General features: G+C 38.4%; 1 protein-coding gene across 9 annotated transcripts in view; it reads left to right on the top strand.

Annotated features, from left to right (window-relative positions):
- The window catches only part of EZH2 (enhancer of zeste 2 polycomb repressive complex 2 subunit), a 100,785-nt gene that overhangs the window by 58,779 nt on the left and 25,114 nt on the right, over positions 1–16,892 (top strand). For 5 of the 9 annotated variants that reach the window (XM_058297526.2, XM_058297519.2, XM_058297525.2 and 2 more), the window contains 3 exons: positions 203–343; positions 1,332–1,434; positions 1,926–2,104. In XM_058297526.2, coding sequence (XP_058153509.1) covers positions 203–343; positions 1,332–1,434; positions 1,926–2,104 — 423 coding nt within the window. The remainder of the gene's footprint in view (positions 1–202; positions 344–1,331; positions 1,435–1,925; positions 2,105–16,892) is intronic. The other 4 variants (XM_058297529.2, XM_058297524.2, XM_058297528.2 and 1 more) reach the window with 1 other exon arrangement.

Here is a 16,892-nt window from a genome sequence, read left to right as displayed (position 1 = left end):
ATTTTTTTTTTTTTTAGTTAGGCCAGTAAAAAGAATTCATTGGGAAATGGGGGAAAAGTACACAGTTTGCTAGAAATGGCAGAGAAGGGCGGAAATACACACTGAGATTTGATGCAGGCTCCTTTTAGGCAGAGAGAGCCCATAAATTTTTGTTATTACCACTTTCTCCTGTACATTACTTATTTTTATTGATGAATTTCAGAATGTGGGTTTATAAATGATGAAATTTTTGTGGAGTTGGTAAATGCTCTTGGTCAATACAATGATGATGATGATGATGAAGATGCAGATGATCCTGATGAAAGAGAAGAAAAGCAGAAAGATCTAGAGGATAACCAAGATGGTATGTCTGTTTATTACATATTTCGTGTATGCATCACAGGATTCTTTAAAAAACAATAGAGTAAAAACCTAATTCATTCTTCCTTTTTTCTTTTGTTAAATATCACATCAATAGTGTATTTAAAATTACCTTATGATTTGTAACATTTCATCCTCCACATGAAATTCGTTGTTCATTTTTGGCTAGCAAAAGAATGTAATCTGTTTATTTTGGGGACTTCATTGGGAAATCATCATGATCATTATACACGTAATATATTAACACTGACTATGCACAAGCAATGTGCTGATCATTTTATGTGTGTTAACTCACTTATTCTTCATAATGGCTCTATGAGGGGGATATTATCAGACCCATTTTATTGTTGAGGATCAACAGAGAAATTAGGTAAATTAAGATTTTACTATTGGTAAGAACAGCAGTACTCTGATGATAACAGGTCTGACTGTATTCAGAGCCCATATTTTTAAACCCTACTTTCTTCCCAGTACTAGATATATAACTTACCAAAAAATCATTGATCCTATGACAGTCAGTAGTTGGTGTTTTCTAGTTGGCAAAGCCCATTATTATGGCAACACAGAAGGGTCTGGTGAAAAGATAAGCCATTTCAAAGAAGAATAAAATTTTTATAATGAAAATGGCCCTTAGTGATTATCTAGTTGCTTCATTTTACAAATGAGAAAACAGACTTATGTGGTTTAATGACAAGCAAAGGTCCCAAAACCAATTAGCAGCAGAGTTGGGATTAGCCTAGATCTTCTCTCTCCCTGCGCTCTTAAAACTTTTAACATTTGAATTTTTATTTTGTATTGTCTGAACTATAAATATTCCATATACCCATGTAAAATACGTTAAGTTAGCAAAACACAAAGCTTTGGTATATATAGTTTGGTATATATAGTATATATAGTTTCTGTGGAGAAAATGAAAAAGCGAGAACTTGTTTACTTTCATCCTTTTTTTCCTTTCTTATTTTCCTTTTTAGATTTAGAAAGCCGTCCACCTCGGAAATTTCCTTCTGATAAAATTTTTGAAGCAATTTCCTCAATGTTTCCAGATAAGGGTACAGCTGAAGAACTAAAGGAAAAGTAAGATTTGTTCTTTTCAAGCATTCTTGCCTTGTCTGTCATTTTGGTTTATTAGAAATGTTACTAATGCAGCTGATTCATTTGTTTACAATGTTCACAAGATATTTGAAGCAATATGTTTCCATGGTAATCTGTACTATAACATGTTTATGGTAGAGAGGATAAATATGCATGTGTGTATAAACACATGTAATTTACAGTAGTACTTTTCTCTGGACCCTTGAAGAAATTTTAGTGATGTTTAGTTAAAATAATTACTTTCCATGATATGCTTGAATCTCATCAGTGAATTTGATTCTTTATATATCATATATAATATTTAATTGACCCTTTATTTAAACTTCAGGGTTGTAGACTAGATCTTTTCTTTTGTATATCAGGCAAGATAAACATTGAAATCTGACCTCCATGGAAATCTGTTTGAAACTTTATTTTCCAAAAAAGTGATTTTTGTAATACCTTTACTTATATTTTTTCTTGATTAATGTTAGGTATAAAGAACTCACCGAGCAGCAGCTCCCGGGTGCACTTCCTCCTGAATGTACCCCAAACATAGATGGACCAAATGCTAAATCTGTTCAGAGGGAGCAAAGCTTACATTCATTTCATACCCTTTTCTGTAGGCGATGTTTTAAATATGACTGCTTCCTACATCGTAAGTGCAATTATTGTACGTTTTCATTTTTTAACTTTGTTGTGGAATTCTCTCTAAAGCAGCTTAGAAAGTGCTGTCATTTGTTACAATTAGAATTTATCATTTAATCTGTAGTTAAGATTGAAAAATATGTTAGGAACCGGGTATTCTAATTTTTTAAATTATTGCTTGAGGATTGCTCTGAAGTCTTACATGAGTTTAATTTGGATTCCTGCTTCCCACTAACCTGGAATACAGGTCAGTGATTTTTCCATAAATGTTACATTATTTTATAATATTTTTAGTAAGTACTAGCTGATAGCCCATAGCACTATTACTCCAGTGGATGAACAAATTTTGTTGAATAAGAAATTGGCTAAAAAGATGTTTTTGTCTATGTAGTTTTCCACCACCCCCTCCATTTAAGTTGCTTTTGTAAAATATGTTCATTTGAATATAGATGAAGTGTAAAATATTCTTAATGAAATTTAAGTATAGTACATATAGTGACACTTAATTTTTCTTTGGTATTGCTGAGGAATGAGATTTTTTGTAGATTTCCATGTAACAAATTTATTTAAGTGCAGTTTAAAAAATAGTGGCTACTTTTTGAGGCACATCTTTTGAAGATATATTTTGTACTTCTTAATTTCCCTAAGGAGAGTTTATTTAATTTAGGTTAACTTTTTCTATATTATATTTTAATGTCAATGTCTGTGGTCTGCCTGGTAATACCTTTAGGGGTAGGGCTTTTAAGGTGTGTAAAATTGCTTTCCCAATTACCTTACGGATCCCCATTGCTTTACCTCTTCATGTTTCTATACCTGCTTTTTATAATTTCCCCCCTCTTTATCCACTTGTAACTCTTAATGTTAATATATACCTTTGGTATCTCTTTTACTCTATATATTTATTTATATTTGTCACAGCCTGTAATTTGTTGGGCGATGTATAGTTCGGTTTGAAAATGCTAAGTTTTTTTTTTTTTGAAATGTTAGTGGTTTTGTTCTCTTAACCTAGAAACAACTTGAAATTGATTTTCTGAGTTAGTCTATCTCCGTCTACTTCCTAGCTGTTGTCTGTACTCTTAATGTAATTTGTACATATATTTATTTATTTTTAAGATTTATTTTATTAATTTAGTCCCATCCCATTTTTGTTTGCACTTGCTGTGTTCATTGTGTGCTTGTCTTCCTTTTTAGGAGGCACTGGGAATCGAACCTGGGACCTCCCGCTAGGGAACGAGCACCTAATTGCTTGAGCCACTTCTGCCTTTGTTGTGTCTCATTGTGTTTTTCTCCTTGTGTCTCTTGTTGCATCATATTGTTGCGTCAGATCGCCATGCCAGCCTGTCCTGTTAGTTCGCTGTCTTGCTCATCAGCCCATCCTGTCAGCTTGCTGTCTTGCTTGCTTTCTTTAGAAAGGCACCAGAAATTGAACCCGTGACCTCCCTTGTGGTAGGAGAAAGCTCAGTTGCTTGAGCCACATCTGCTTTGCTTAATGTGGTTTAAATTGAAGATTTGGTAATTTAATCTACAGTAAGCCATTTTTAGTTAAGCCATTATCAAATATTTTATTTGGGCTTCGCAGTGATATCCTCTTACAACCCTTGAAATAGTTATCTTCAATTGCATTTAATTTTCTTACACACCATCATTTTATAAAACGTGATTTTTATTAAGATTATAGATTGCATTCAGTTATCGTTATAATAAAGAATTGTCCCTCCTGTTTGTTTTTTATAGATGTAGCATTTAGAATTATTTGATAGTGCTATTTAGATGTTGATGAACCTTGAGACTGTTAACTATTATGGGAGAAGATGAGAGATAGGCATTTCATTTTAATAAACTTGGCCTCCATGAGGATGACAGGCTATAGCACCTGGGAGTGGTGGGTCCATCGGCTACTTTGCTCACCGTTCCTTCTTTTTTACACTAGAGCCATTTGTTCATGATTTACCCTTAAAGAGTTCTTTAAGTTTTTTTCATTGTTTTATACTAACTTTGACAAATAAAATACCACACCCTATATGTTTTTTTAAATAAGTTTTTAAATAGTGGTATATATACATACATTGAATCTTTTATGTTTTATTTTTTCTATATATCAGTGATAATACTAGTATTTTCTCATAGGACTGTTGTGAGGACTAAATGCATTAATACATATAAAATACAATAGCACTTCATTTGTATTTAGTCAGGTTTTTTTTTTGTTATTTTTAAAATATATCATCATTAACATGATTTACATATTAAATAGCATTAAAAGATGTCCAGCGACATCTTGCTATCACTTCTGTCCTCCGTTCATCTATTTCTCACCTCACTACCTTTATATTTGGCCTCTTTTTTTTTTTCTTTCGTAGTCTCTTGGCAAATACATTATTTTTTTCTTTAGGCTCTTTCTTTTTTGACTTAACAAAAAAAAATATTATAGACATTATTTCCTGTCTGTATAACTGCATAGTAGTTCAGTGTAGGATACATTATAACTTAGTGACCTCGTCCCTTGAGGTGGGCCATCTTAATACAACAGTATTAAGATGAATAATATTACATATACTTGTATATCATTTCCCTTATGTGTAAGTTTATGTGATAAATTATGATATTGACAAATGACCTACCTTATGGGTATGACCAACTGAAAGGCTTACCAGCAACCTAAGAGTCTCTTATTTCCACCACAGCTCTGCCCAGTAGAGTGCAATATCAAACTTTTTGGGTTTTCTTGATTTGGTAAGTGAAAAATGGTTTTACAGAGTAGTTTTAATTTGCATTTTCCTTCCTTTGAATGGGGCTGAATATCTTCTCATGTTGGAAAGTTTATTTTCTGTAAACTATTTTCATATTTCGGCTTGCTGGTCTTTTCTTTTTAAACAACTTTAAATTTTTAAGTAATTTAAAACGTACAGAACAATTGCAAAATAATATGAACCCCATTCAGAGAACTCCAACATATATTAGCATCCCCCAGTAACCTATAAGTTTCACCAGTTTTAACATTTTTGCCACCTTTGCCATATCATTCCATTGTATCTTTTATCTAATATTTGAGAATAGTTTGTTCACATCATACTCCTTGAACACAATACTTCCATATACATTTCCTATGAACAAGGGATATTCATTTAAGTAATTAAGTACAGTTATCATTGATATAAAGCTTATTCTATATTTCAATTTTTTCATGTCTCAATTTATTTTTAAAAGTGTATTTATTTTTAAAGATCTATTTTGTTTCTCCCCACCCCCCTTACTGTTTTGTGCTCATTGCTCTCTGTCTGTTCATTGTGTGCTTGTCTTCTTTTTAGGAGGCATAGGGAACTGAACTCAGGACCTCCCATGTGGGAGGGAGGCATCCAATGACTTTAGCCACCTCCCCTCCCTATTTATTTTTAAAAGATACTTAGACTACATAAAATGTTGCATAAAAAAATATATCAATAATGTATTTTTAAGCCTGATGTCCATTCTTAGATTCCATCCTGGATCAGGAATTGTATTTAATTGTTATCTATTTAAATTATGTTTTTTATTTTTATTTTTTTTTCTCAATTGTGGAAACATATACAATGTAAATCTTCCCATCACCTCTCCTCCAAGCATACCATTCTGTGTCATTGATCCCATTCACAAAGTTGTAGTACCCTCACTACAATTACTGGCATTTTCCCTTCACTTGGAACAGAAACACATTTTGCATTAACTCCGTTTCCCTACTCCTCCCCACCCCCGCCCAGTAACCTCTGTACTCTATTGTCTATCTCTATATAAGTTTGCCTGTCCTCCAGTATTTTTTTATGGTTAAATTTAACATCCTGGGGAGCAAATGTTGCTCAAGCATTTGAGCCACATGGGAGGCCCTGGGTTTGGTTCCCCATGCCTCCTTAAAGGAAAAAAGGCCAAAACAAACAGCAAGGAAATAAATGAAAAAAAGAAAAAAACCAACTCAGGGGAGCTGATATGGCTCAGTGGTTGAGCACGGGCTTCTGACTAACAAGGCCCTGGGTTCAATCTCTGGTATGTCAAAAAAAACCCAAAAAAAACCAAAACATCCTAAATCTATAACAGTCTTGTTAATTTATACATAAATTATGTTTATAGTCTGCTTCTATAGTGTTCTTGACACAAAGTACATATTTATGCACTATATGCCCCAAATTATTGATTTATCGTATTATTTTATGTATTTGCCATTTAGATCCTATAAGGGAGTAAACAGTGGAGTAAAGTGGGTCTTTAGGGAAGTGGATTTGGCTCAGCTAACTGTTAGAGCATCTACCTACCACATGGGAGGTCCAGGCTCAAACCCAGGGCCCTCTGACCCTTGTGGTAAGCTGGCCCATGCACAGTGCCACGCGCTAGGAGTGCCGTGCCATGCAGGGGTGTCCCCCGTGTAGGGGAACCCCATGTGCAAGGAGCATGCCCCAGAAGGATAGTCATCCCATGCAAAAAAAGTGCAGCCTGCTCCAGGAGTGGCACTGCTCACACGGAGAGCTAATGCAGCAAGATGACACAATAAAAAAGAGACACAGATTTTCAGTGCTGCTGACAAGAATACAAGCGGACACAGAAGAACACACAGTGAATGGACACAAAGAGCAGACACTGGAGGGGTGGGGTAGGAAGGGGAGAGAAATAAATAAAAAATCTTTAAAAAGTAAAAGTGGGTCTTCATTTCTTCATGTGGCTCCAGTCCATTGTCTATTGTCCTTTCCTTTCAACCTGCAGAACTCCTTTTAGCATTTCTTGTAGGGTCATCTAATGGTGATGAGTCCTTCAGGTTTGGTTGAATGTCTCCCTCATTTTTGGAAGACAGTTTTGCCAGATACAGAATTTTTGGGTAGCAGTTTTTTCCTTTCAGCACTTTCTTTGCCTAGTCCTTCAGGTTTGGTTGAATGTCTCCCTCATTTTTGAAAGACAGTTTTGCCAGATACAGAATTTTTGGGTAGCAGTTTTTTCCTTTCAGCACTTTCTTTGCCTTCCCACTTCCTTCTTTCCTCCATGGTTTCTGTCTTATAGAGGCTCTCTTGTATGTGACATGTTGCTTCTCTCTTGTGGCTTTCAGAATTCAGAATTCTCTCCTTGTTTGACATGGGACATTTATTCTGATGTGAGTTTGATTATGACATGGAGTGGTGTGGGTCTCAAACTCAAGTGTATCCCGTTTGGAGTTCTTGAGTGTCTTGGCTGTTTATATGCACATCTTTCATAAAATTTGGGAAGCTATCAACCATTATTTCTTTGAATATTCTGTCACTTTTTCTTTCTTCTTCTGGGATTCCTACAATATGCTTGCTGGTGTCCTACAGGTTCCTTGGGTACAGGTTCTTCAGGCTCTGTGCACTTCTTTCTTCTTCCTTCTGTTCCTCAGATAGATTGTTTCAATTGTCTTATCTTCAGTTTCCTTATTAATTTCTTCTGCCAGCTCCAGGATTCTGTTGAAACCTTGCTAGAGAAAATGGTTTTCAGTTCTGTATGGTTTCTTTTCATAATTTCTACCTCTGTGTTGACACTCTGTTCACATATCATTTTCTTAATTTCCTTTATTTCTTTGTGTATGTTTTCCTCTAGCTCTTTGAACATATTTAGGAGCATTCTTCTTTTGGAATGTCCCAGGTCTGGTTCTCCATATTGATGGTTTCTAATGCTTTAATCTTCTGTGCCATTGATTTTTCTTTTTTTTTGCATACTTAGTAAACTTTTGTTGAAAGCTGAATATTTTGTTATTTTAAAGTGTTATCACTGAAATATAGACTCTGATGCATCTGTTCCTTAAGCTAGTATCCAGTTAGTGTTAATGATAGTGCTTTCCTTTAATGCCAGGAGCTAACAACAACAACAAAAAAAACGAAGGATAAAACACCTTTCCCATTCTTGTAGATTGATCTGTAGGAGTGCTTTTTTTTTTTAAAGATTTATTTATTTATTTCTCTCCCCTTCCACCCCTCCCCAGTTGTCTGCTCTCTCTATTTGCTGTGTCGTCTTCTTTGTCCGCTTCTGTTGTTGTCAGCGGCACGGGAATCTGTGTTTCTTTTTGTTGCGTCATCTTGTGTCAGCTCTCTGTGTGTGCAGTGCCATTCCTGGGCAGGCTACACTTTCTTTTGCGCTGGGTGGCTCTCCTTACGGGGCGCACTCCTTGTGCATGGGGCTTCCCTACGTGGGGGACACTCCTTTCCGCATCAGCACTGTGCGTGGGCCAGCTCCACGTGGGTCAAGGAGGGCCAGGGTTTGAACCGCGGACCTCCCATGTGGTAGACGGATGCCCTAACCAGTGGGCCAAGTCTCCCTCCCTAGGAGTGCTCTTTTTCAGACCCTACCCATGTAAAATAGTTTAGAAAATATATCCAAGCCAAAGTGTAGGGAACTCCTTGGTACCTTCTATGCATTTGGCGTTTTGGACCTAGAAATTTCCCCATTTACAGGGACAGGAATGTTGCCTCTTCCCTAGGAATGCTCAGTCCCAGGCCCTACATTGTGTGTCCTACAAACCAGCAATACCTTGTCCTGACATCACAATTTGACTGCTCTCTCACAGCATGGGAGAGCTCTTTGTGTCTACTTTCACATGCAGGGCAAGTTCTGGAACATTGGGTCCCTCAGGCCACCACCAAACAGATTGGGCCAGACAGACATGCTCCCAGTATTTGCATTAGGGTTACCCTACTCCCTTCAGAACTGGGACCAGGAATCCACACTGGGAGCACAGGCCAGCTCTTGCTAGGCTCTGGTGAAGGGTCAGGGAGGGTACAGCCAGAATGCCATGAGATCCTGCTGCTTCCCCCTCACCTCTCACTCCTCACCCCAGAAGGCTCCCTTGTCTGTTGGTCTTGTTGTCTGCTTGCTGTCTCTGTCCTTGTCCACTTATTATTTTTGCTTGATGTCTGCTCATTATCTTTTTTAGGAGGCACCAAGAACCAAACCTTTGGACTTCCCATGTGGGAGGCAGGCACTCAACTGCTTGAGCTGCATCTGCTCCCCTTGCTGCTTTGAAGTAGTTCTTTTCTTGATTTGTCACTTGCTCTGTTACTGTTTTCTACAGCTTTTGAGAATGATATTTCTGCCACTTCTTACTAGTTGTTCAAAGCTTTTCTGAGGGGATGGAGCCATGAAGCTTTTCAGTCCCACACCCAGACCAGGGTAGATCCTTGTTGGTCTTTCTGGACTTAGGTGCTGTTTATATATATAGTCCGGAAAATAGTATTTTTGAGATGTGAGTTGCAGTTTTTTGTTTTCATTTTGTTGTATGGAGAAAGTCCCCATAAGGGAAGCCAAGTTTAAAATATTTTTAAAAGGGTAAATATTTTTAAAAAGGTAAATGTATCAGTTGCTTTCCCCATATCAAGATTATAAAAGATTTTTACCTTTTTCAGCTAGTCAATTTTACATTTCACTTTTTTTCACATGTAAATCGTTCCATTTGGAATTTATTATGATATGAGTTAGATTCAGCTTTCAGCCTTTGGCTGTGGATCTTTCATGCAAGTCCTTTGTCATATTGAGGGATTTTCCTTCTTTTCCAATCTTTCAAAGTATTTTTATCAAGGGTGCTGATTTTGTTGAATGCCTTTTTTTTTTTTTAGTTTTTTTATTTTAGTTTTTATTTTTTATTTCTCTCCCCTTCCCCTTCTCCCCCGCCCCAGTTGTCTGTTCTCTGTGTCCATTTGCTGTGTGTTCTTCTTTTTGTCCACTTTTGTTGTTATCAGCGGCACGGGAATCTGTGTCTCTTTGTTGTTGTGTCATCTTGTTGCGTCACCTCTCCTTGTGTGTGGTGCCATTCCTGGGCAGGCTGAACTTCTTTCCCGCTGGGCGGATCTCCTTACGGGGCACACTCCTTGCGCATGGGGCTCGCCTACGCGGGGGACACCCTTGCGTGGCACAGCACTCCTTTCGCGCATCAGCACTGCGCATGGGCCAGCTCCACACAGGTCAAGGAGGCCTGGGGTTTGAACTGCGGACCTCCCATGTGGTAGACGGACACCCAGTCCTCTGGGCCAAGTCCGCTTCCCTGTTGAATGCCTTTTTTGCATCGATCTAGATGATCATTTGGGTTTTTTTTTTTCCTTCAGTTTGTTAATGTAGTCTGTTATGCTAATTGATTTTCTTATGTTGCATCACCCTTTTTTTTTTAAAGATTTATTTATTTTTATTTATTTCTCTCCTCTCCCCCCCCCGCCACCCCAGTTGTCTGTTCTCTGTGTCTGTTTGCTGCATCGTCTTTGTCCGCTTCTGTTGTCTGCAGCATGGGAATCTGTGTTTCTTTTTGTTGTGTCATTTTATTGTGTTAGGTCTCCGTGTGGGCAGTGCCATTCCTGGGCAGGCTGCACTTTCTTTTGCACTGGGCGGCTCTCTTTACGGGGCGCACTCCTTGCGTATGGGGCTCCCCTACATAGGGCACACCCCTGCGTGGCACGGCACTCCTTGCGCACATCAGCACTGCGCATGGGCCAGCTGCACACGGGTCAGGGAGGCCCAGGGTGTGAACCGCGGATCTCCCATGTGGTAGACGGACGCCCTAACCACTGGGCCAAGTCCGCTGCCCAAAGGTGAATTTTTTAATGAACTATCTTAGTTTCTAAATATTTGTGAATATATTAAACTTGCCTTAATAGTTGAAGGATAATTTTGCTGGATAAAGAACTCTGTGTTGGCAATTTTTGTCTTTCAGTATTCCAATTATAGCATTTCAGTGTCTTTTTCTTTCTTTCTTTCTTTCTTTTTTTTAGGTACTGGGTTCTGCAGATTGAACCGTGGACCTTGTGTATGGGAAGCCTTTGCTCAACCAGTGTGCTATATCAGTTTCCCTGAGTTGGTTTTTTCATTTGTTTTGCTTGTTTTTTGTTTTTTAAGGAGGAATGGGGATTGGAAACAGGCATTCAAACCACTGAGCTATATACCCTCTGTTTTTGATCTCACCTATCTCTGTGGTTTTTTAATCTCACTCTGTGTTTTTGATCTTACCAGTTTTTTCCTTTCCCATGAGCTGTTATTTTTATATTTAGACTTACAAATTCTTCGTTGTGCTTGTTCAGTGTCTTCTTGATGTTCTTCATCTCTTTAGCCATGTTATCTTTCAGGTCATTTAATTTGATTTTGGAAATTTGTATGAATTGCATTGATTAGTTTCCTGAAATCCAGTGTCTTGTCTGGAACTTTGGTATATTCTTTTTCTTTTTTCTTTTTTTATTTTTTTTTATTTTTTAAATATTTATTTATTATTATTTTTTAATTACATTAAAAAAAATACATGAGGTCCCATTCAACCCCACCGCCCCCGCCCCCCACTCCCCCCACAGCAACACTCTCTCCCATCATCGTGATACATCCATTGCACCTGGTAAGTTCATCTCTGAGCATCACTGGACCCCATAGTCAATGGTCCACATCATAGCCCAGACTCTCTCACGTTCCATCCAGTGGGCCCTGGGGGGATCTACAGTGTACCGTAATTGTCCGTGAAGCACTATCCAGGACAACTCCACGTCCCGAAAACGCCTCCACATCTCATCTCTTCCTCCCGTTCCCCACACCCAGCAGCCCCCATGGCTACCGTTCCCACACCCATTTCACATTTCCTCTGTGGACATTGGATTGGTTGTGTCCATTGCACACCTATGTCAAGTGAGGGCTTAGATTCCACATGGGTACTGGATGCACTCTTCCCGCTTCTAGTTGTAGACACTCTAGGCTCCATGTTGTGGTGGTTGACCTTCTTCAACTCCATGTTAGCTGAGTGGAGTAAGTGCAATAAGTCAAAGTGTAGGAGCTGAAGTCTGTTGAGGCTCTGGGCCTGGGTGTCATATTATCAGTCCAGAGATTCAAATCCCCTACATATATCTTAAACTCAGCACCAACTACAATTCCAATAAAGTAGCATGCAAGTCTTGTGAAAAGAGATCCCCTCTGAGTCCATTTCCATCACGCAGAAACACCAGCTCCAAAGAAGGGCCATCTGTCATGGCAGTGAACCCCTTCTGCCATGACCATAGAACCCGTGGGTCTCTTTATCCCTCAAAAGAACCAATACCTGGGGTTGTATCTACCTTATCTGTCTCTTAGACTCTGTTCAGTTGTACATAGGGGTATTCCTTCTGACAACCTCCAGACTCTTTTTTAGAGACTCACAGCCTTATAATCTCATTTCTCCTTTCCATTTCCCCCTTACATTAGGTCAAACCGCTTCCCGAAGTCATGTTATTATATGTAGACAGGTATATTCTGCTGTTCCGCATTGAATCTTTAATTCAAGGTCATTTTCTAGTTGCTTCTTCAGTTGGTATGTGGTAGTGATCCCTCGGTGCCAGGGAGGCTCATCCCCGGGTGTCGTGTCCCACGCTGGGGGGAATGCATCACATCTACACGCTGAGTTTGGCTGTGAGAGTGGCCACATTTGAGTAACATGAAGGCTGTCAGGAGGAAACCCCCAGGCACAATGCTACTCTAGGCCTTGTTCTTATTGCAGGTGCATAGGCTCAAAAGTGTAGCCATTAGTATCAAGAGCCCACTGTTGGGCCCTCCTTCCTTCCTGGTTCTTGCCGTTGCACCTGGAGGATTGCCGCTGCTCTCCCAGGGCCCACAACAGTGACCCCCCGGCCAGGAGCCCAGTACCCCCCCAGCTGTTGTTTTTAATTGTTTCCACTATGAGTATATATAGACATTACCATATTCCCTGGGCATATGCCCTGTATAACTCCCTGTCAACCATATATATCCTGTCAATAACATCCCATATCAGTATTCCTCCGCTGCCATTGTTGAACCACTCTGTGATCCAAAACTTCCCGTAAAGTGAATCCCAACATAATGTCAGCTTCAGAAGAGTTTTAGATCACCAAAATTCATCTATACAATATACAGTATTTCCCCAGATCCACCATAAAACCTTTTCCCTTCCACAGCAATAATCTTTTAATTTATTCATATCATATTTCCTGAAACTGATGTACAGATTCCGAAACTATAGTTTTCAAACAAGGTAACATTTGTGCTTACTATGTGGTCCATACTTTAGGTTGTACAGTTTTCTAAATTTTTTAGTTATCCTATGTTTTGTCTTATGGTTTTCATTATTAGTCTGTCGTCCCCTATATGTTTTTGGTGTAATATTAGCTGTTTTATATTCATCCTCGTGTACTCTCACATAACTCCTCTTTTGCCCCCTTATTTACCTTTGTTCTATCCATTGCACGTCCATTTTCCCCTCCCCTTAGGGCCCACAACGCCTGCCAATCTAATGCCCTGGGAGCCGTCCTTTCTCACGAGAGATACAGTTCTCTCTATTCGACGGCATTAGTCTTCCCCAGGATATGGGTCCACCCCACCCAATGGTAGAACCCACCTTGGCAAAATGAGCCTTCAGCTATTCCCTCCGGAGTCCGTCCCGCATCAGACCATACCCCCTGAGTGTCCTAACCAGGTGACTCTCCTATTTATACTTTGGTACGTTTTACTCAACATTTAGTTCTCAACGAACTTCTGGCACTCTCCCATGTTTGTATGTTGCCCCACCCTCCCACCTATTTCTTGGACCATATTACCCCTCTTCCCATCCCCAGCCCCCCTCAAACCCAGAAAACCCCACCCGAAGGTAACCCCTTGCCCCCATTTTGTCCCTTCTTTGTGCTCATACTTACCCCCAGCTCATCACAGATTCCACCCCTACAGACATTAACTCACATCCTTCCTCCACCCCCCGATTTCCAGTAAGCCACTTTTCCAGACTCTAGCTCTCTGAGGCAGTTAACTTATTTCATATCATTGAGGTCATATAGTATTTGTCCTTCAATGCCTGGGTTGCTTCACTTAACATAAGATTCTCAAGGTCCATCCATGTTATCACGTGCGATTGTAGTGTATTGGTTCTTACAGCTGAGTAGTATTCCATTGTGTGTATATACCACATTTTATTGATCCACTTATCTGTTGATGGACTTTTGGATTGATTCCAACTTTTGGCGATGGTGAACAATGCTGCTATGAACATTGGTGTACATATATCGGTTTGTGTCTTTGTTTTCAGATCTGATGGGTATATACCCAGCAGTGGTATTGCTGGGTCATATGGCAAATCTATGGATAATTTTTTGAGAAACTGCCAAACTGTCCTCCAGAATGGTTGGATCCTTCTGCATTCCCACCAGCAATGGATGAGTGTTCCCCTTTCTTCACATCCTCTCCAGCATTTGTATTCTACTGTTTTTTTCATGGCTGCCAATCTTATGGGAGTAAGATGGTATCTCATTGTAGTTTTGATTTGCATTTCCCTGATAGCTAGGGATTTGGAGCATTTTTTCATGTGCTTTTTAGCCATTTGTATTTCTTCTTTGGAGAAGTGTCTGTTTAAATCTTTTTCCCATTTTTTAAATGGGTTGTTTATCTTTTTGTTTTCGAGATATATGAGTTCTTTATATATGCAAGTTATAAGTCTCTTATCAGATATATGGTTGCCAAATATTTTCTCCCATTGTGTGGGTTCCCTTTTTACTTTCTTGATAAACTCCTTTGAGGTGCAGAAGGCTTTAATTTTGAGGTAGTCCCATTTATCTATTTGTTCTTTTGCTGCTCGTGCTTTTGGTGTGATATTCATGAAGCCATTTCCTATTACAAGGTCCTGTAGATGTTTCCCTACACTGCTTTCTAAGGTCTTTATGATCTTGGCTCTTATATTTAGGTCTTTGATCCATCTAGAGTTGATCTTTGTATAAGGTGTGAGATGGTAATCCTCTTTCATTCTTCTACATATGGCTATCCAGTTCTCCAGGCACCATTTGTTGAATAGGCCATTCTCTCCCAGTTGAGAGGGTTTGGTGGCTTTATCGAATATTATATGGCTATATACATGAGGTTCTATATCTGAACTTTCAATTCGATTCCATTGGTCTGTGTGTCTCTCCTTATGCCAGTACCATGCTGTTTTCACTACTGTAGCTTTGTAGTATGTTTTGAAGTCAGGAAGTGTGATTCCTCCTATTTCGTTTTTCTTTTTCAATATGTCTTTGGCTATTCGGGGCCTCTTTTTATTCCAAATAAATTTCATAGTTAGTTTTTCTAGTTCCTTAAAGAAGGCTGTGTTGATTTTTACTGGGATTGCATTGAATGTGTAGATCAGTTTTGGTAGGATAGACATCTTAATAATATTCAGTCTTCCTATCCATGAACAGGGAATATTCTTCCATTTATTTAGGTCTTCTTTGATTTCCTTGAACAATCTCGTATAGTTCTCGATGTATAAGTTTTTTACCTCTTTAGTTAAATTTATTCCTAAGTATTTGATTTTTTTATTTACTATTGTGAATGGTATTTGTTTCTTGATTTCCTCCTGATCTTGCTCATTATTGGTGTATAGAAATGCTACTGATTTTTGCGCATTGATCTTATAACCTGCAACTTTGCTAAACTCATTTATGAGTTCTAGGAGCTTTGTTGAAGATCTCTCAGGGTTTTCTATATATAGGATCATGTCATCTGCAAATAATGAAATTTTGACTTCTTCCCTTCCAATTTGAATGCCTTTTATATCTGGTTCTTGTCTCAGTGCTCGAGCCAGTACTTCCAAGACAATGTTAAATAGGAGCGGAGACAATGGGCATCCTTGTCTTGTTCCTGATTTTAGAGGGAAGGATTTCAGGACTTCGCCATTGTAAACAATGTTGGCTTTAGGTTTTTCATATATACTCTTTATCATGTTCAAAAAGTTTCCTTGTATTCCGATCTTTTGGAGTGTTTTTATCAGGAAGGGGTGCTGTATTTTGTCAAATGCCTTTTCTGCATCTATAGATATAATCATGTGGTTTTTTTCTCTCAATCTGTTTATATGGTGTATTACATTGATTGATTTTCTTATGTTGAACCATCCTTGCATACCTGGGATAAATCCCACTTGGTCATGGTGTATAATTCGTTTAATGTGTTGTTGAATACGATTAGCAAGTATTTTGTTAAGTATTTTTGCGTCTAGGTTCATTAGAGAAATTGGTCTGTAATTTTCCTTTCTTGTGGTGTCTTTGTTTGGTTTTGGTACTAGGGTAATGTTGGCATCATAGAAGGAATTAGGCAGTGTTTCTTCTGTTTCAATTTTTTGGAATAGTTTCACCAGGATTGGTGTTAGTTCTTTCCGGAATGTTTTGTAGAATTCACCTGTGAAGCCGTCTGGCCCTGGGCTCTTCTTAGTTGGGAGATTTTTAATGACTGATTCTATCTCTTTGCTTGTGATTGGTTTGTTAAGATCATCAATTTCTTCTTTCGTCAGTATGGGCTGCTTATGTATTTCTAGGAATTTGTCCATTTCCTCTAAATTGTCATTTTTGTTGGAATATAGTTTTTCAAAGTATCCTCTTATGATAGTCTTTATTTCTGTGGGGTCAGTGGTGATATCACCTTTCTCATTTCTTATTTTGTGTATTTGCATCTTTTCTTTTTTTTTCTTTGTTAGTCTCGCCAAAGGTTTGTCAATTTTGTTGATCTTCTCAAAAAACCAGCTCTTGGTCTTGTTTATTTTTTCAAGTGCTTTCTTATTTTCTATTTCATTTAGTTCTGCTCTTATCTTTGTTATTTCCTTCCTTCTTCTTCCTGTTGGGTTACTTTGTTGTTGTTTTTCTAATTCCTTCAAATGTGCAGTTAATTCTTCAATTTCTGCTCTTTCTTCTTTTTTGATATATGAATTTATGGCTATAAATTTCCCTCTCAGTACTGCTTTTGCTGCATCCCATAAATTTTGGTATGTTGTGTTATCATTATCATTTGTTTCAAGGTAGTCATTGATTTCTTTTGAGATTTCCTCTTTGACCCACTGTTTTTCTAAGAGTGTGCTATTTAAT

The sequence above is a fragment of the Dasypus novemcinctus genome, chromosome 5 (assembly GCF_030445035.2).
Source record: "Dasypus novemcinctus isolate mDasNov1 chromosome 5, mDasNov1.1.hap2, whole genome shotgun sequence".
Lineage (NCBI taxonomy): Eukaryota > Metazoa > Chordata > Mammalia > Cingulata > Dasypodidae > Dasypus > Dasypus novemcinctus.
This window is presented reverse-complemented; position numbering and strand designations above follow the sequence as displayed.